This window comes from Mastigoproctus giganteus, chromosome 12 (assembly GCF_048544385.1).
Source record: "Mastigoproctus giganteus isolate SK-2022 chromosome 12, ASM4854438v1, whole genome shotgun sequence".
In the NCBI taxonomy this organism is placed as follows: Eukaryota; Metazoa; Arthropoda; class Arachnida; order Uropygi; family Thelyphonidae; genus Mastigoproctus; species Mastigoproctus giganteus.
Window position 1 is genome coordinate 121,771,976 of NC_143586.1, and position 21,835 is coordinate 121,793,810.

A 21,835-nucleotide genomic window follows, 5' to 3' on the forward strand; every position below is an offset into this window, starting at 1 on the left:
ACAAACTAAATGAATATTTTGCATCTACATTCACACATGAGGAGTTATTCAGGGAGGGGAATGCCAGAGGTGTATTAAACTCTGGCATAAGCTAGATAAACCTGTAATAACTGAGAGTAAAGTGGAGGAGAAATTGATGAAGATAAACATAAGAAAAGCACCTGCGGTGGATGGAATCTATCCAGTTATATTAAAGGAGGCAGCAAAGGAAGTAAGCAAACCCTTAGCCATAATTATGAGAGCTTCCTTGGACTCAGGGGAGGTACCCATGGACTGGAGATGTGCAAATGTGACCCCAATCCACAAAGGAGGATCAAAGGGAGATACAGGTAATTACAGACGTGTTAGTTTAACTTCTGTTCCAGGGAAATTAATGGAGGCACTAGTTAAAGAAGCATTGTGGGATCATCTAGACAAGACTTCAGTTATAGCTCGGGTAGAGGGGTTTGTTAAGGGGAAGTCTTGTCTGACAAATTTGATTGGATACTATGATATAGTCACAAAGGAACTGGATGCAAAGAATAATTTTGATATCATATATTTGGATATGATATGGGGTTTTGATACTGTTGCACATGGAAGACTGCTGCACAAATTGGAGCAGTGTGGCATTGGTGGCAAAATGTTGCTATGGATAAAGAGATGGTTGAGTGGGAGAAGACAGAGAGTGGTAATCAATGGACACTGCTCTTCGTGGGCTAATGCTATTAGTGGAGACCCTCAGGGTTCAGTGTGAGTCCATTGTTGTTTTCTGTATTTATAAATGATATTGATGATGGTATATCAGGCTTAATGTCCAAGTTTGCAGACGTACGAAAGTTGGCAGGGTTGTTAATGACACTAATGACAGTACACTGCTGCAACAGGATGTAGAAAAGTTGAGCAGATGGGCTGAGAGGTGGCAAATGAAGTTCAACATTGACAAATGTAAAGTATTGCATATGGGAAGCAGTAATCCCAGAGTAATGTATCAACTGTGCGATACTACACTGACAGTGGTAGAGAGTGAAAAGGATCTGGGGGTAATTGTGCAGGCAGATATGAAATTTTCTGAGCAGTGCAGATGGTCTGCAAGGGTAGCTCATGGTGTCTTGTCAAATAATATATAGGAATTTTTCTAGCAGGGATAAGGAGATGATTATCCCCTTGTATAAGGCATTGGTCAGGCCACACCTTGAATACTGCATACAGGTCTGGAGGCCTCATTTTAAGAAGGATGTAGAGCTGTTGGAATGAGTACAGAGAAGGGCAACAAGATTAGTGAATCGAACAAAGTGTTGCCCGTAGCCCATTGAGGTGATCTTATTGAGGTGTATAAAGCCTTGAATGGTTTGAGCATACTCAATGCTGATGGAATTCTTCCTCTTGCTCAGAATAATCGCCTCAGAGGGCATAAGTTCAAATCGAGGAAAGACAGTTCTATGATAGATGTGCTGAAATTTGCCTTTAGCCTGCGTATGGTTGATTGCTGGAACAAATCCATCTCTCACTGTAGAAGTTGATAGCTTAAATAGATTCAAGGCAGAACTAGACAAACATTTGGAGTAAGTGGATGGGTGAAATTAGGTTTTTTTTTTTTTTTTTTGGCTGATGATATGTAAGCTTGCTTTCTCGCATCATGTGCCTTTGTTAATGCTAATAAAATAATAGCTGGATTAAACATAAAAATAAATAGCTTATATACCTGGCCATGTATACCAAAAATGTTTGATTACTTGAAGACAGTATTTTTAGATAAATATTTAATAATGGATTAGTTAATAATCCACAAAGTCTCACAGATGCTAAATTATCAGACTTCTACTAAACTGCCACCTGTCCTACACAGTCATTGTTATTTGGTTTTTAGGAGCATTAGCAACTAAGGCCATATTGCTCCGGGATATGCGGTGGTCATTCCCTGACCTTTCCGCATCCTCCGTATTTGGTGGTGACGGGCTCGAACCCCGGTCTAATCAAGAAGAGTGTGCTACGCACTGCTGTTCCTTCCCACCTGGCTACGGAGGCGCCTTAAATTATGGATTAAATTATAATCCTTTTATCCAAAGGATTAAATTATAATTTACCACCTCGAAAGCTGCCAAAAAAACAATGCGTAATTGATATTGAATTGGGACTTCGTAGTGTTCCACAAAAAGATGTATTTATTCAACAAGTTAACCAAGTAGTGAATAACATAAAAGAAACGCGACTTCCTAAATTGAATACACATGACAGTTCAGCTTTACGAGAACTTCGAGAAAATAAGGACATTATTATACAGAGGGCAGATAAAGGAGATACGGTGGTAATACTAGATAAACATGATTATATTAATAAGTTAGATGCAGTTGTGTCTGATACCTCCACTTATCGTGAAGTGGACCCGGCACTGTTTACCAATTTGGTAAATCAATACAATAAAACGTTAACTACATATCGTAAAAACGACTACATTACTATGGTTCAGTTGAAGGAATTGAAGTCCAGATCATACAATATTCCTGCACTTTTTGGTCAGGTAAAATTACACAAGCCTGGATTTCCAATTCGACCTATTGTTTCCTACAGGAACTCGGCATTTTCAGCCTTAGCCACACATGTATATAACATTATAAAACCTTTTAGACAGGTTATACAATTTGGGATTAAGAATTACGATACATTATTTAATAATCTTAAAGACTGTAGACTCGGCGACAATGACAATTTATTCTCATTAGATGTTACCTCATTATATATGAATGTAAACGTTGAATACACATTAGATATTATTTGGGATATGTTAAATAAAAACTCGACACCGATTAATTATACGAAGCTGCCTATTAAGGAAATTTTTCACTTAATTAAACTATTAGTTGAGGCTAACTACATCACCTTTCGAGACAAGGTGTACAAACAAATTTTTGGATTACCAATGGGTTTGAGCCTGAGTGGCTTAATGTCAGAGATCTATCTCTCAACGATTGAGCAGATACATTTGACACCTTTTCGTCCCCGTATCACATACTATGGGAGGTATTTAGACGATATTCTAGTTATTACCGATAGTAGTACTATCCAAGACATTTTACATTCGTTTAATAATATTCATTCTAGACTCAAATTTACATTGGAAAGGGAAGATACGGATACTAAGTCATTAAACTTTCTAAATTTCACGCTTACCCGGGACTCGAACAAAATACAATTTAGCATCTATCGAAAACCCACAAACACCGGTATGCTTCTACATTATAATAGCTACCACCCATTCACCTACAAAAGATCGATTATCTTTAATCAATTTCTAAATGCCTATAAATATTCAACGACGAATTCTGCTTTGGACTCAGAAATACAAATATTAACTAGCAGATTCTTAAACAGAGGTTATCCCATTAACACAATAAATCGTATTAGGGTACAAGCTAAGGATAGGATACAAAATACTACACCAATCAACAATAGTAATATCAAAAAATACTTTATTTCTGTCCCATATGTTGAACAGTGGCACAAACAGCTTAACAGATCCTTTAAAGATACCGAATTTAAAATTATAGCTAGGCCTATATGGAAGTTACACACTATACTGAACAATCGCTCGGTTCTTTCCGCGTTCGCAACACAAATTAATGATCTAGTATACAACATTTCTTGCGGTGATTGCGACTCGTCTTACCAAGGTTCGATGCGGTTTTCTCTTAATATTCGTGTAAATCAACACGAAGCCTCAGTTCGTGCTTCTCGTTCAGCAGCGTCAGAATTAGCCTTTCATGCCATTAACGAAAAACATACTTTTTTATTTAACGAGGCCAAAATACTTAACGTTCAACGTAATTATACGCGACTATTAATTGCAGAAACCATTGAAATTAAATTACACGAGAATTCTGTTAATGTTCGGCGGCCATATTTGATCTCCGATGCGTGGACCTTTACGCGCATGCGCGAAGACATATAATCACTATTTAAGTTGCAGATTTAGCCTGATTCGGTAATTTTCATTCCTGTGATCACGACAGTCGGTCGAAAAGCATTGTCAGCTTCAGGAAGGAAAATCGTTTTGAATATTTTCGTTAGATTCTTTTAATTGCGTTAATTTGAATTTTAATTGTTTTAAATTGATTTTGAATTGTGTTAAATTGATTATTTAATTATTTATATTTTACTTTAATGTACCGGTAAGTTGTCGATTTTTTTCGTTTTTTCCGTTTTGATTTCTGGAGGGTATCATACGGAAGTGTTCCACGTACTATATTGAGGTAAACTCCTCTTATTAATTTACTTTTTTTTTTTTTTTTTTTATGTGAACCCCAAACACGAGAGGTATTAGAACCTATAGTACTTAGTACCGTGCATGGGTTGGAGGTTGAGAAGACGAAAGAAGATATTTGTTGACATTGGACTTGAACTTCTGTAGATTGTAATTTTCAGGAAATACGTATGAAGGAAGGTTGTTCCAGAAAACGGCAGTTGAATGAATAAATGAGGAAGATGAAAAGTTGGTTCTGTGGGTTTGAAGTTGGACAGTAAATGGATGTTGGCTGGTGGCGGCACGTGTTCGGACTGTTTTGAAAGAGAGAGCGGGAATTATAGAGATCAATTCAGAAGAACAGTGCCCATGGAAATATCTGTAGAAGAGGCATGCAGCAGAAACAGTACGTCTATGAGAAAGCGAGTGGAGAGACTCTGTTAGAGATGAATCATTAATTAACCTAACTGCCCTCTTCTGAATGGAATCAAGAAGCCTGAGAGAGGTTTTGGGGGCACCACCCCAAATGTGGGAACAATATTCCATGGCAGGGCGGATTTGCGATTTATACAGAGTGAGCAGCTGTTTGGAAGACAAGTAACGCCGAGAGCGAAAGAGAAAACCAAGTTTTTTAGATGCAGAGGAAGCAATATTTGTAATGTGCTTGTGCCAAGAGAGATTAGAAGTCAGGGTAATCCCCAAAAGAGATATATCCTTTTGCCTAGAAATTGGAGTGTCACTAAAGATAAGCATAGGAGCAGAAGAATCCTTTTTGCGAGATATAAGACAAGACTGAGTTTTAGAAGGGTTGAAATCAACTAAGTTGTCTTTGCCCCACTGGAAAATTACCTGAAGATCGGCATTTAAGGAATTGGCAGCAGATTTTCGAGAAGTTGAAGCTGATTGAGCAGGACAAGGTTTCTCAATTTGGAAAGTTGAATGCAATGTGCTATCATCGGCAAAACTATGGATAGGATTTCCAGTCAATGGAAGAAGGTCATTGATATACAAGAGGAAAAGAGTGGGGGAAAGAACTGAACCTTGGGGGACACCGGCATTAGTGGAGAAGTTAGAAGACAGAGAGCCATCTACCATCACCCTCAGTGAGCGATCAGAGAGAAAACTGGATAACCAATTACTAAAAACAGTTGGCAAACCATAAGATGGAAGCTTGTTTAGAAGACCTTTATGCCAAACACGATCGAAAGCCTTTGAGATGTCAAGAGCAACTGCTTGTGTTTCACCGAACCTTTCCATTGAAGTAGTCCATAAATGGGTAACATAAGCCAGAATGTCACCAGTGGATCGACACCGACGGAATCCATACTGGCGATCGTTGATCAGACGGAAGGTTTCTAGGTAGTTTAAGAGTTGGCGGTTAATTGATTTCTCCATTACTTTAGAAAGAGTAGAAGTAATTGCAATGGGACGATAATTGGATGGGAGGGATTTGTCACCCTTTTTAGGAACTGGCTGGATATGAGCAAATTTCCAAGCAGAAGGAAAAACACCTTTGGAATAAGAAAGTGAAAAAAGGCGGCAAAGAATAGGAGTAAGTTCAGGAGCACAGATTTTGAGAACAAGTGGAGAAATACCATCAGGACCTGGAGCTTTCTTAGCATCAAGATTCATCAAAATCCTTCTGATATCCTTTTGACGGAAGACCACAGGAGGCATTGAATGGACCGTGTTGGGAATGGTGGGAGGTGTTTTACCAAGTTCATTAATACATGAGCTGGAAGAAAAATGGGATGCTAGCAGGTCAGCTTTATCCTTGGCTGAAGTGACAACAGAACCATCTGGTTTGGACAGAGGTGGGAGCAGAGATGGGCAAAAGTTGCGGCCAATAGCTTTGGCAAGAGACCAGAATGCTCGGCTACCATTAGGGCAAGAAGCAAGTTTTCTACTCTTAGCCTGTTCAAACTCTAGTTTGGACTGATTAATAACTGCTTTACAATTGTTGCGAGCTTTGGTGTAGGCAGAAAATGAAACTGTAGAATTAGAAACAAGCCAATTACGATAGGCAACATTCTTCTCTTGAACAGCCTTAGCACATTTATTGGAAAACCAAGGTTTAGATAAAGGACGAGATTTTAAAGTGGAGTGTGGGATAAAGGATTCCATTCCTGCAAGAATAATTTCACTGACACGATCTGAGCAAACGTTGACATCAGGAGTTTTGAAACAGTAATCCGACCAAGGAAAAGAAGAAAAGAAGTCTCGCAGGTCATCCCATTTTGCATTCTTGTAATGCCAAACAACACGAGGTTGGGAATAGCCATGAGATAAAGGTTCCATTGGAGAAGAGACAATCACCAAGTTGTGATCTGAAGTGCCTAAAGGACCTCTCACTTCGACCGTGTACTTAGAAGGGTTGTTTGTGAGAAAAAGATCAAGCGTATTGGCTGTATGATTCGGATTGTCCGGTATTCTTGTAGGTAAATGAACAATCTGTGCTAGGTCATTAGTAATTGCAAAAGCCTCAGCATCTCGACCTGCTGGGTCGGTGTGACTAGAAAACGGAAGCCAGCTGGAGTTGTGAACATTAAAATCACCAAGGAAAATTACCTCACTGTTAGGAAAGTTGGACTGGAGAAAGTCAAGTTGCAACGAGAGGAAGTCAAAGAGCTCCAAGTGATTAGTGGAGTTGGGAGAACGGTAGAGACAACAGATGAATTTGACACAATGAGGTAGAGAGATTTTAAGCCAGAGAAGATCAAAGAGAGGAGATTCCAAATTGCCAAGTCTCTGACAGGGAATATCAGAACGGACATATGCACAAGTACCACCTTTGAGGCGAAAGGAATCATACAGCGAATAATTTGGGCATCTGAGATGAACAGTAGTTGAATCAACCGATAACTGAGATTCTGTCAGAAAAAGTAAATGGGGTTTGGCAGACTGCAAGTGGAAATGGACATCGTTGAGATTAGAATTGAGACCACGTATATTTGTGAAATGAATTAGGAAATCCTTGGGAGGTTTAGATCTTTTCGCAGATAAGCTTGTTCTATTAGTTTGACAATTCATGGTGTATTCAATAGTAAGAAAAAGTGGGTGGGACATGCTGTATGAAGTAATGAAATTTTTGGATATGGCGTACATGTGGGAAGAATATACCCAGATCCTTGACATAACGTGGCCTCGACAATGCTCCCCGCATACACACTACTCGGACTCCCTCCAGTCACTATCTGGCAGAGTAGAGGTAGCAAGATTATACACTAGCTGATCCGGAAGCCTCCTAGAGAGTTACCAATAGGTTCGGTCCGGTGTACTAACTAGCGGCCGGCCTGCGAAAACCGTTTTAGAGCTGTACCCTCGAAATGTAAGGAATATTGGATCTCGCCACAACGTTCATCATAACCTCAAAAGTCATCAATCATACTGCATGATGGAAGAGATAGGGAAGGGTTGACCGGAACTTAGCTCTAGACACTAAACATGGGTTCCACCACTTCAAGCCTCCAATAAGCAAAGTGGTGGTATTTCACCGGTTGATGAGAGTCATCTACCACCTAGTACTGCCTGGTAACATAGAGGGGCGGCATTCCTCCATGTGGTGTGGGCGCCACACCTCGACCCCTGCTTACGTTGGTTCACACCTGGGTGGTCACCCACCATGTGCTTGTGCATGGAGGTTATACCCAGGATTACTAACAGTCCCACCATCGTGAAGGTGCAAGCAGAGGATTTGGTTGTCACAGACCGTCCGGACTTCGCCGAAATTGGGTCCACTTGACTTGAGTGTCACCCGAATATCAGTTCCATCAGCGTTTTAGACTCCCAGGTAGCAAGTACAGCTTGTCTGGCATATCTGAGAGAATGTCTGTGACAACCTCAAGGACCACTCATTCATGTTTTATGTATATTACAAGGCTAAATGCAAATAAACATATCCTTGCCAATCATAACCTTCCTGAATGTCAATTTTACTTATTCACAGTTCCCTTTTTACCTCCCAGTATCGTTTGTGGTTGTGTTTTTACCATTTTCAAGGAAACAGTTTTTCTGTATCTCTGTCTGTCTCTTTATCTCTCTCAAGGAAGGAAGTGTGGCATAAAAAAGTGACTTAACTTAACAGAAGCTAAAATTAAATTAGCAAATGAGTATAATATTCGCAAGTCTATTATTGATGAAACAGTGATACAAAAAAAAATAATAATAATAATAATAATAAATAAATAAATAATTTTTTCATTTCATCTGTTGACCTGCACTAGGCATATATCCTTTAGTGGAAACTGCTTTGTATACCTGGTTCCTTCAAGCACAACTGCAAAACACAATTGCATAAGAAGATAATTTTTTTATTAAAAAAATTGCAATTTCAAGGCTAGTTGCATGTGGATCAAAAAATTCATCCAAAAGTGCAATGGAATTAGGAATACATCCAAAAGTGACAAAAGACTTTCTATTAACACTGATCCCAGAGAACATTTTCAGTATCAATTTATTCCAAGCACTGAATTGGTTTTGAGTCCTGCAACAAGCTAATGAGAATGGTTTATTTTGGAGAGTTTTACAAAATAAAAATTTTTTTTGGTTCATAAAAATAAAACCAAAGAAAATTTCAGTTCATAAAATAAAACTAAAATTTTAGTTCATGTGAAGATTCTGTATCAGGTATTTGCAAAATCAGCAAAGAGCAAATAACATTCATGCCTTGTGTGAGTGCCACTGAAGGCTGCAAATTATAATTACTGGCAATAGGAAAATTGAAAAAATTATGGGCTTTCAAAAGGTGCTCCCTTCCCATTTCCTACAAAGGCCACAAAAAGAAAGTTTGAGCAAAATAGGGAACTGGTTGCCAAATGGTTTCACTCTGAATATGCTATATCATAAAATATGTTTAAAAGGAATAAACACAACAGAAAAAAAAAAAAGCTCTCCTAATTCTTTACAATGCACTGGGTCATCCAGATGTAAAAATTTCAGGGTGACAATGGAAAAGTTGTAACAATGTTTCTTCTTCCTAACTGTCCACTTCTAATCAACTAAATTGTGATTCAGGAAATCATATTATTGTGCCATAATGTTTCTCTTGCTAAAGCCTGGGATTCTGTACTAACCAAACTTTGAGAAACTTATGGGAAAAATTATGGCTGAAACTGAATGACCTAAAATATTTAGAAACTGGGGGGAATAAAGTTGAGAATGCTATCAGTTTTGATGCAGTTCTTTCTGATAAACCAGATGAACTAAGAAGGTGAAATAAGGCAGAATGAGTAATTGTACAGACTGGATTAATGGCACAAATGAAAATTATTTCAAATTTCAGATGAATGGTGAAATTATAAATAGCACCACTTTACAAAATGTAGAAAAAGAAAATGAAGAACATCAAAAATGAACATTCAAATGAATTTTATGAAACACAAAGATGCTGCTTTAATGTTTGAATGTAACTGAGAAAAATAACATACCAGCCAACACATCCTGCTTTTATATCAATTCTGAAAACATGTTTTTGAGAAAAGATTAAGCAAAAGTAAAACAAAGACAAACATCTGTGATTCTTTATTAATAAATACATGTGTAAGCTGACAATTTATATTCATGTGTTACTCCCACTAATCTGATCATTTTGGTAATTTGAATACCCATGTATTAATTAGTTTCAGATTACCACTATAAGTTTATTTTCATCATATACTTTAATTTTTGTACACTTCATTTTGGTGTAAAATTAAAAAAAACTAAAATGTCACGCTTACCATAATGTGAAATTATCAGGAGAAGCTGCAAATGCAGATGAAGAAGCAGTAAAGGCATTTCTGCCAATACTGAAAAAGATGGTTGAGGAAAATGGCTATACACTGGATCAAATTTTCAACTTTAATGGTTGAAACAGGACTATATTGGAAAAAAATGCCATCACGAACATATATCTCAAGAAAGAAAGCACAAGCTGCGGGCTTCAAGGCTGCTAAGGATAGATTGACTGTTATGTTAGGGGAAAATGCAAGTGGCGGCTTGAAACTGCAGCCTGTTGTCATTTACCATGCACCAATCCATGAGTATTAAGAGGGATATAAGGTCTACCCTGGGTGTTTACTTCAGGAGTAGCAGAAGAGGATGGATGACAGGGCAGATCTTCAATGATCTTTTACTAGATGTGTTTGAGGATGTGTTTCAAAGCTACTGCAAAAAGAAAAATTTAGATTTTAAGATTTTAATTGTTTTGGACAATGAATCGAGTCACCCTCCAACCCTTGCTAAATTGTTACCAAACATCAAAATCCTGTTTTTACCCTCTAACACAACATCTCTTATCCAGCCACTTGACCTTGTTAGAAGTAATTACTGCTTTTAAGCACTATTATACAAGACACACATTTAAGATGTTGATAGCAGCAACAGAGGGCAAAAATAAAGTTATGAACTTCTAGAAGTGATTAAACATAAAGAATGCAACTGATATAATATTTGGAGGCTTGGAACGAAGTGACAAAAGATTGTTTTCATGGTGTTTGACAGCCTCTTTACTAGATTTTAATTGTGATTTTAAAGGCTTTGAACCTGTAAAGGAGGTTCTTAAATTTAAAACACATTGTGTTGCCCTTGCAAAGCAAATTGGCTTTGAGGAATTGGAGGAAGAAGACTTAGAAGAGTTGCTTTAATCCCATGGAGAAGAACTTTCGACTGAATAACTGAAACTTGTTGCTGAAGGGCAGGTGGAAGGTAGGGAAGATGAAGATGAATGCCTGCAAGCCACCATAAAACAGCTTTCTACTTCAGTCATCTTCAGTTTTGAATTAATTTGAGTAAAGTAAGCAGTGGCTAGAATATAATGATTAAAATGCAGAAAGAAGCAGAATAGCACTTCGTACAATTCAATCTTCTTTGGAGAAATATAAGCAGCTGCTTTTTGAAAGAAGGAAGATGGCAAAACAATAGAAACTAGATGTCTGTTTTATGAAAACGCCCAAGAAAGAGATAGAAAATGAGCCACAGCTCTGTAGTTCTGGTGTGATCACATTTTGTTCAAAGCCCTCATCTCCCCCACCAACCAGTTCTGATAACGATGAAAATCTCTGCCACTTTCCCAATAATTCTGCTCCTTCAACCCTTTCTCACACCCTTTCCCTCAAGCTGCCTTCATTTATTGTTAGGGTAAGAACCTAAATTTAAATGATTAAATTATGAATTTAAAATTCTAGAAGGAAAGGGATGAATCAGATTGGTCCATTGGATATTGATGGTTCAACTGTTGATGATCCTGCTCAGGTGGCTAACAATCTGAACGAGTATTTTGCATCTACATTCACACATGAGGAGTTATTCAGGAAGAGGAATGTCGTAGGTGAAGTAAACATTCACAGTGAGCTAGATGATTTTCTAATAACTGAGAGGAAAGTGGAGGAGAAATTGTTGAGGATAAACATAAAAAAGGCACCTGGGGTGGATGGGATCTATCCAGTTATATTAAAGGAGGCAGCAAAGGAAGTAGGCAAACCCCTAGCCATAATTATGAGAGCTTCGTTGGACTCAGGGTAGGTAGCTATGGACTGGAGATGTGCAAATGGGACCTCAATTCACAAAGGAGGATCAAAGGGCAACAAGTAATTATAGACCTGTGAGTTTAACTTCTGTTCCAGGAAAATTAATGGAGACACTGGTTAAAGAAACACTGCAGGATCTTCTAGACAAGACTTCAGTTATAGCTCGGACACAGCATGGTTTTGTTAAGGGAAAGTCTTGCCTGACCAATCTGATTGGATACTATGATGTGTGTCACAAAGGAACTGGATGCAGGGAATACCTCTGATATCATATATTTGGATCTTAGAAAGGCTTCTGATACTGTTGCACAGGGAAGACTGCTGCACAAATTGGAGCAGTGTGGCACTGGAGGCAAATTGCTGCTATGGATAAAGGGATTCTTGAGTGGAAGAAGACAGAGTGGTAATCAATGGACACTGATCATCGTGGACTAATGTTATTAGTGGAGTCCCTCACAGTTCAGTATTGGGTCCATTGTTGTTTTCTGTATTTATAAATACAGAAATACAGATACTGATGATGGTATATCAAGCTTAATGTCCAAGTTTGCAGACGATATGAAGGTTGGCAGGGTTGTTAAGGACACTAATGACAGTATGCTGCTGCAACAAGATCTAGAAAAGTTGAGCAGATGGGCTGAGAGGTGGCAAATGAAGTTTAACATTGACAAATGTAAAATACTACATATGGGAAGCAGCAACCCCAGCGTGATGTATCAACTCTGTGGTACTATACAGAGAACGAAAAGGACCTGGGGGTAATTGTGCAGGCAGATATGAAGTTTTCTGAGGAGTGCAGATGGTCGGCAAGAATAGCTCATAGTGTCTTGTTAATGATATACAGGAATTTTTCTTGCAAGGATAAGGAGGTGATTATCCTCTTATATAAGGCAATGGTCAGGCCACACCTTGAGTACTGTATACAGGTCTGGAGGCCTCATTTTAAGAAGGATGTAGAGCTGTCGGAACGAGTACAGAGAAGGGCAACAAGATTAGTGAATGTAACAAAGGGTTGCTCTTATGAAGAAAGAGCCTAGTCTAAAGACACTGTAATTTTGCAAATTACAGTGTCTTTAGACTAGGCAACTGCGAGGTGATCTGACTGAGGTGTATAAAGCCTTGAATGGTTTGAGCATGCTCAATGCTGATGGAATTCTTCCTCTTGCTCAGAATAATCATTTGAGAGGGCATAAATTCAAATTGAGGAAAGACAGATGTGCAGAAGTTTGCCTTTAGCCAGCAGGTGGTTGGTGGAACAGACTTACATCCTTTGTTGTGGAAGTTGATAAGCCTAAATAAATTTAAGGTTGAGCTGGACAGGTACTTGGGACGAACGGAGGGGTGAAATGGGAGCGTGTTTTTTTTTTTTTTTTGGCTGATGCTGCATAAGCTTGCTTTCTTTCATTCATCATATGACTCTACTAATGCTAACCACTACAATTGAACCTCCCACATCCAGCAAGCCATTTTATTCATTTTTAGTAAATTCAATACTAATTTTTTTTTTTTTTTTAGGAAAATGGATGAAACACCCAAATTTGATGAGACATCAAACACCTGACAACAAGCACCTAAGTACTGCATCAAAGGAAGGCAAGCTGAATACAGATTATGCCTCAAAGCTATTGCACTCCAAGTATTTTGAAGTAAGTACACAGTAACATATAATTCAGTTGTTTTGGAATTAAGACAATTTGTACTGTTTTAACTTATGGCATAGGAAAACTTATGTCAGAGGATTGTGTATTATATCATACAATATTTTCATATACGGTATGTTTTTTTCTCTTAATACACTGCACAATATGTAAAATAAATTTCAGTGCAGAGATTCAGTATTCTTCACTTATTTTTTAACCATTTATGACAAAAATGGTAAAAAAATGTTGCCTGCACAGTTAAACCTGAGAGGTTTTATGGAACAGGCAACATTTCTGGATTTGTCTCCAGAATCGAGTCATTAACAAAAGGCAGTCATAATTTTTCTTTGTTTCTCTTTATAAACTCGATATAATTGAGTGTGCACTATTTGTACTGACGTGGAAGTTACCTCTACAGCAATAACAGGTTCAGTACACTCAATTATTTACTTGTGTGGATAAAAATGGAGTCACTTCTTTCCTCGTTTTTCTTCTCTCGTCATCGGTACTGTCTCTAGTTCTTAAATTTGAATTTTTTCTTTTCTTTTTAACATTTTGTGGATTTATTGGTTGAATGTTTTCTACAGCAGCATGTTTAAGATGCAACTAGAAGGAGTAACACTCTTGATCTGATTATCAGCAGTGATTATTCATGCAATAAGAATATGCAGATAAAGGAACCAATAGATGATCACAATGCACTGATGTGGGATTTACTCAAAGATGTAACTACCATGAGGGGTAAAGGGAAGGGTTTTTGCTTTTGTAAAAGGGACTACAGTGATTTCAGACAGTTTTTAAATTCTATACAGTGCAACCAACTGATGATGTTACCAATGACAAATTCTAAATGGGAATCATTCAAGGAATTAATCTTGGAAGCTACTACGCTTTTCATACAACTAAGAAATACTGTTCAAAGTTTATGCCTAAATGGATGTCAGATGAACTAATGAGACTCATGGGAGAGAAGAAAAATGCATGGGATGTATATAAATTATCAGGAGAGACAGATGCCTATGGCTGATATAAGTTAGTCTGTAATAAAGTCACAAAGAAGGTTAAGCAAGCAAAGGCAGATTACAAGAAACATCTGGCAAAGGTTCCAAAGAAAAACAGTAAAGACTACTTATATAAACTCTAGAAGGAAGGGGGATGAATCGGATTGAACCTGTTGATGTCGATGGTGCTATTGTTGACGATTCTGCTCAGGTAGCTGACAAACTGAATGAATATGTTGCATCTACATTCACACATGAGGAATTCTGTAGGGAAGCAGATGCCAGAAGCTTAAACTCTAACAGGGAGTAAAATGATTTTGTAATAACTGAGAGCAAAGTGGAGGAGAAATTGTTGAAATTAAACATAAGAAAGGAACTTTGGGTGGATGGGATCTATCCAGTTATTTTAATCCTCGGACTCAGAGGAGGTACCCACGGACTGCAGATGTGCAAAAAAAAGTAAAGTGCAGCCATTATCAACCCACTGCAGGGTGGAAGCCTCCTCAACAATTCATGCTGATATCCCCAATTCACAAAGGGAAATCGAAAGATGACATGAGTAATTACAGACCTATTAGTTTAACTTCTGTTCCGGGGAAAATAATGGAGTCACTGGTTAAAGAAGCACTGCAGGATTATCTAGACAAGACTGCAGTTATAGTTCAGACACAGCATGGGTTCGTTAGGCGGGGAAAGTCTTGTCTGACCAATCTGAGTAGATACTATGATGTAGTCAAATGAACTGAATGCAAAAAATAATTTTGATATCATATACTTGGATTTTAAGAAAGCATTTGATACTGTTGCACATGGAAGAGTACTGTACAAGTTGGAGCAGTATGGCATTAAGGTCAAGTTGCTGCTATCAATAAAGGGATCGTTGAGTGGGAGAAGACAGGAGTGGTAATCAATGGACACTGCTAATTGACAAATGCAAAGTGCTGCATATGGATAGCAGTAACCCCAGGGTAATATACCAACTGTGTGGTACTACACTCAGGGTAGTGGAGAATGAAACAGACCTGCGGTTAATTGTGCAGTCAGATATGAAGTTTTCTGAGCAGTGCAGACAGGCAAAGAGCAGCTCATGGGGTCTTGTCAATGATGTAATTTTGCTAGCAGGGATAAGGAGGTGATAATACCCTTATATAATGCAATGGTCAGGCCACACCTTTAATACTGTGTACTGGACTTGAAGCCTCATTTTAGGAAGGATGTAGAGTTGCTAGAATGAGTACAAAGAAGGGCAACAAGATTGCTGAGGGGAACAAAGTGGTGCTCTTACCAACAAAGACTTAAGTTCTGAAAATTGCAACACCTGGAGACTAGGCACCTGTGAGGTGATCTGACTGAGGTGTATAAGGCCTTTAATGGGTTGAGCAGGCTCAATTCTAATGGGATTCTTCCACTTACTCAGATTACGGCGCCTCCGTAGCCAGGAGCAGCAGTGCATAGCACACGCTTCTTGATTAGACCGGGGTTCGAGCCCGTGCCCAGCAAATACGGAAAGGTCAGGGAATGACCACCGCATATCCCCGGAGCAATATGACCCTAGTTGCTAATGCGCCTAAAAACAAAATAACAAACATAACAACTCAGATTACAAACTTGAGGAGGCATAAATCAAATTGAGGAAAGACGGTTTGCCTTGAGCCAATAGGTGCTTGATTGCTGGAACAAATTTCCATCTGTTGTTGTGGAAGTTGACAGCTTAAATAAATTCAAGGCTGAACTAAAGAAACGTTTGGAGTGAATGGATAGGTAAAACAGGAAGGGGTTTTTTTTTTTTTTTTTTTTTTGACTGATGCTCTATAAGCTTGCTTTCTTGCATCATATGCCTCTACTAATGCTAACATAAACTTAAAGAAGAGCCTGTAATAAAACTTCATTTATGCATGTAATTTAATAACTGCATTTTACAGTCACTGAAAAAAATGAAATGAATAACAAATAATTATAGACTACAAAAATTCTAAAGTCAATACTAAACTTACGAGGGTTCACAAAATATCTTATAAATCGGTCTTCTTGCCCATAAATATCAGATGGTCTAAATATAACTGCTTCAGGAAATTCTTCTCTAACAGCTTGTTCACCAAACCACTATTACAAAAATAAAGCACAATATTTTAACCATAAATACCACCTACAACAAATTTTATGGTTTTCATACATAACATGTATAACTCCATAATTTATTTATAGAAATTGTAAAATGTCTCAGAGAAAATATTTGGTATTAGGATCCCCGATGTTCTTCCCCATTCAAATACTTCTAACCTCGTGTGAGATTGTATAACTCCATACTGTTATTAACAGCAAACTGTTTGTTTGTTATTTGTTATTTGGATTTTATGAGCATTAGCAACTAAGGCCATATTGCTCTGGGATATGCGGTGGTCATTCCCTGACCTTTCCACATTCTCCGTATTTGGTGTTGACAGGCTTGAACCACGGTCTAATCAAGAAGCGTGTGCTACGCACTGCTGATCCTTCCCACCTGGCTACGGAGGCGCCTAACAGCAAACTGTAATTGTTAGAAAAAATATTTGATATGGCAACACAACTGTTCTTCCCCAAGTCACATTCAAAAATACTTCTAACCCAATTTCTCTAAAATGCTTGCATAGATTTTTCCTGGTATACAAAAGGAGCAAAATTCCTCTGCAATCGCCACATTCAGCTTTATTTCCCTTTTTACATACTTGTGAAATTAATGTCTTTCTCCAAACTACAGGAACTTCAGAAAATAACATATATATAATGTGATGTAAATATTGCAATACTGTTGATTTTCAGCATTTTGAATCTAATTATATCTACACTCACTGTCTTTCTCACTTGATATTTTTGTGACCGAACTTCCACTTCAACAACGGAGATAGAATTCAACTTTCCTTTTTTTTTTTTTTAATATATATAAGGTGGATTGAGCTCCTTCATTCAGTAATTTGTCAAAGTACAAGGAAATTCAAAAGTAGCTTCAGAACTCTGCAAGCACTCCATGTATTTTAAACTTAATAAAAAATTAAGCATTCAATGAAAGCCACACTCTTGAAGTTTTTTAGGTGACTAGAAATTATCAAATTCATTAATAGCTGGAATGCACATAATGTAAACAAACAGACAGCAGCTTTGGGGAGAGAAACAAACAAACACAATGTATTTTTCTATCTGAATAATCAAAGTCTACAACAAAATTTCCAAGAAACTTTTATATACAATATGAGAAAACAGCCATTTAGTAAACATTCCATTTAACACTAGTAGAGAAAAGTTGTTCACATAAGTTACTCTTCATTACATGCCAAATAAATGGGAAGATCATATGGAAGTTTTCATGTATTAAAAATGATGATAGCATTTGTTCAAATCCCTAAAAATTTAACAGATCAAACTAATAATCAATTTTCAGTACCCGAGCTTACCACATGGTGAATTTTGGAAAAGTAGTAGAAGCATGTGATAAGAGAAGGCAAGTGTAAGAGATGATGTAGCATCAGCCAAAACAAAAAAAGAAAATAAATAAATAAATAATAAAAGGACACAAGCTGTGTCTAGACTGTATTTGAAAAATCCATGAACTAAACTCAAATAAATGCTTGGACTGTGTCTTTAAAAACACAGTACAGGCACTCTTATACTTACGTACCACTCACAGATATGTTTTTTTTTTTTTTTTATGTAAGCCCCAAACAGGTATTAGAACCTATTAGAAGAGGTATTAGAACCTATTGTACTTATATTAGAGGTTGAGAAGATGAAAGAAGATATTTATTGATATTGGACTTGAACTTCTGTAGACTGTAATTTTCAGGAAATACGTATGAAGGAAGTTGTTCCAGAAAATGGCAGTTGAATGAATAAACGAGGAATCAGATGGTCAATTCAGAAGAACAGTGCTCTTAGAAATATCTGTAGAAGAGGCATGCAGCAGAAACAGTGCATCTATGAGACACCGAGTGGAGAGACTCTGTTAGAGATGAATCATTAATTAACCTAATTGCCCTCTTCTGAATGGAATAAAGAAGCCTGAGAGAGGTTTTCGGGGAACCACCCCAGATGTGGGAACAATATTCCATGGTAGGGCGGATTTGAGATTTGTACAGAGTGAACAGCTGTTTGGAAAAAAAGTAACGACAAGAGCGAAAGACAAAACCAAGTTTTTTAGATGCAGAGGAAGCAATATTTTTAATGTGCTTGTGCCAAGTGAGATTAGAGGTCACAGTAATCCCCAAAAGAGATATATCATTTTCCCTAGAAATCGGAGTGTGACCAAAGATAAGCATAGGAGCAGAAGAATCCTTTTTGCAAGATATAAGACAAGACTGAGTTTTAGAAGGATTGAAATCAACTGAGTTGTCTTTGCCCCACTGGAGAATTACCTGAAGATCCGCATTTAAGGAATTGGTAGCAGATTTGAGAAGTTGAAGCTGATTGAGCAGGGCAAAGTTTCTCAAAATGAAAAGTGGAATGCAATGTGCTATTATCGGCAAAACTATGGATAGGATTTCCAGTCAATAGAAGAAGGTCATTAATATACAAGAGGAAAAGAGTGGAGGAAAGAACTGAACCTTGGGGGACAACAGCATTAGTGGAGAAATTAGAAGACAGAGAGCCATCTACCATCACCCTCAGTGAGCCATCAGAGAGAAAACTGGATAACCAATTAAAAAAACAGATGGCAAACCATAACATGAAAGTTTGTTTAGAAGACCTTTATGACAAATACGATCGAAAGCCCTTGAGATATCAAGAGCAACTACTTGTGTTTCTCTGAAACTTTCCATTGAATTAGTCCATAAATGGATAACATAAGCCAGAATATCACCAGTGTATCGACACTGACAGAAACCATACTGGCGATCGTTGATCAGACGGAAGGTTTCTAGGTAGTTTAAGAGTTGGCGGTTAATGGATTTCCCCATTACTTTAGAAAGAGTAGAAGTAATTGCAATGGGATGATAACTGGATGGTAGGGATTTGTCAACCTTTTTAGTAACTGGCTGGATATGAGCAAATTTCCAAGCAGAAGAAAAAACATATTTGGAATAAGAAAGTGAAAAAAGGCAGCAAAGAATAGGAGTAAGTTCAGGAGCACAGGTTTCGAGAACAAGTGGAGAAATACCATCAGGACCTGGGGCTTTCTTAGCTTCAAAATTCGTCAACATCCTTCTAACATCCTTTTGACGGAAGACCACAGAAGGCATTGAATGGAGCGTGTTGGGAATGGTGTTTTACTAAAGATCATTAATACATTAGTGGGAAGAAAAATGGGATGCTAGCAGGTCAGCTTTATCCTTGGCTGAAGTGACAACAGAACCATCTGGTTTGGACAGAGGTGGGAGCAGAGATGAGCAAAAGCTGCGGCCAATAGCTTTGGCAAGAGACCAGAATGCTCAGCTACCATTAGGGCAAGAAGAAAGTTTTCTACTCTTAGCCTGTTCAAACTCTAGTTTGGACTTATTAATAACTGCTATACAATTGTTATGAGCTTTTGTGTAGGCAGAAAATGAAGCTGAAGAATTAGAAACAAGCCAATTACGATATGCAACATTCTTCTCTTGAACAGCCTTAGCACATTTATTGGAAAACCAAGGTTTAGAAAAAGGACGAGATTTTAAAGAGGAGTGTGGGATAAAGGATTCCATTCCTGCAAGAATAATTTCACTGACACGATCTGAGCAAACGTTGACATCAGAAGTTTTGAAACAGTAATCTGACCAAGGAAAAGAAATCTCGCAGGTCATCCCATTTTGCATTCTTGTAATGCCAAACAACACGAGGTTGGGAATAGCCACGAGATAAAGGCTCCATTGGAGAAGAGACAATTACCAATTTGTGATCTGAAGTGCCTAAAGGACCTCTCACTTTGACCGTGTACTTAGAAAGGTTGTTTCTGAGAAAAAGATCAAGCGTATTGGCTGTATGATTAGGATTGTCTGGTATTCTTGTAGGTAAATGAACAATCTGTGCTAGGTCATTAGTAATTGCAAAAGGCTGGGCATCTCGACCTGCTGGATCGGTGTGACTAGCAAACGGAAGCCAGTTGGAGTTGTGAACATTAAAATCACCAAGGAAAATTACCTCACTGTTAGGAAAGTTGGACTGGAAAGAGTCAAGTTGCAAAGAGAGCAAGTCAAAGAGCTCCAAATGATTAGTGGAGTTGGGAGAACGGTAGAGACAATAGATGAGTTTGACACTATGAGGTAGAGAGATTTTAAGCCGGAGAAGATCGAAGAGAGGAGATTCCAAATTAACATGTCTCTGACAGTGAATATCAGAATGGACATATGCACAAGTACCACCTTTGAGGCAAAAGAATCATACAGCATGTACAAAGCACAAAGCTGTTGCTATGTTTGGTTATAAGAATCAATTTTGAACACCTTCGTAATATTTTTCTAAAGCAGATTTCTGGAGGTAACTACCATAAAATAATTGCACTTTCTGGTTTATTGGGCTTTTCTGTTAGTGTAATGTAATTATAAATGAATAGTAAACTCGAGCTTACTGCATTTGCAATGATATAACTCCATCATTGCTGGAATTCTGTGGAATTTTATGTTATTATGGTGAAATGTGGTTCCCCTTCACTGAAATCTTCAATCATATTAAAAACATAAATAAATTTTCAGAACCTTCTCTTCATTTCTATTTTTTGAACTTCATAAAGCCGTTACCCCATTTCTCACTTGCGCATATTGTGTTAGTTGCAATATGTGCATGCCATGTTCTTTGTTATTGTCTGCTTATTTTCTTAGTTTTAAATTTTACAAAAAAAAAAAAAAAAAAAAAAACGTCCAGTGAACTGAAATATCCATTAATTAATTAAGGTAGTACATTTAGCATAAATTTATTTTTATTTTGCTAACTAGTGGGTAATATTCTTCCGATTTTCACACATTATTTAATTTTGTTAATTAGAGGAAGTGAAGTGTGAATTTGAGTTCTATATCTTTAAGTTTATAGCCTATGGATAATATTTTTTCTATTTTTGCTTATTAGAATAGCCATTTAATAGAACTAGATCGTATGTATAGCTTAGCTTAATTTTCAGCACTCACCTCATAGTAATCCGCTTAGCTGGTGGAGGGTTTTATCACATACATAGTGGTTGTAGGATTCTAATACTTTACAGGGATTATGGGTTTTAAAATTAAGTTATGGGCTGTAGAAAAATTTTTAAGAAAGGAAAGTGCACCTTCCATGGTTGCCTAATTAAATTAAATTAAGAGAAAAAAAGGGAAATATATAAGCTAATAATCGCGCACGAGCGACTTTCGAGTTTCCTCGTCTTCAGTTCCGAAACTCGAAAGTCGCTCGTGCGCGATTATTAGCTTATATATTTCCCTTTTTTTCTCTTAATTTAATTTAATTAGGCAACCATGGAAGGTGCACTTTCCTTTCTTAAAAATTTTTCTACAGCCCATAACTTAATTTTAAAACCCATAATCCCTGTAAAGTATT

General features: G+C 37.5%; 1 protein-coding gene across 2 annotated transcripts in view; it reads right to left on the bottom strand.

Moving 5' to 3' along the window:
* Positions 1-21,835, bottom strand: part of ND-39 (NADH:ubiquinone oxidoreductase subunit 39) — a 285,839-nt gene that overhangs the window by 112,788 nt on the left and 151,216 nt on the right. For both annotated transcript variants that reach the window (XM_090386829.1, XM_090386830.1), the window contains exon 6: positions 16,360-16,468. In XM_090386829.1, the coding sequence (XP_090242955.1) occupies positions 16,360-16,468 (109 nt within the window). The remainder of the gene's footprint in view (positions 1-16,359; positions 16,469-21,835) is intronic.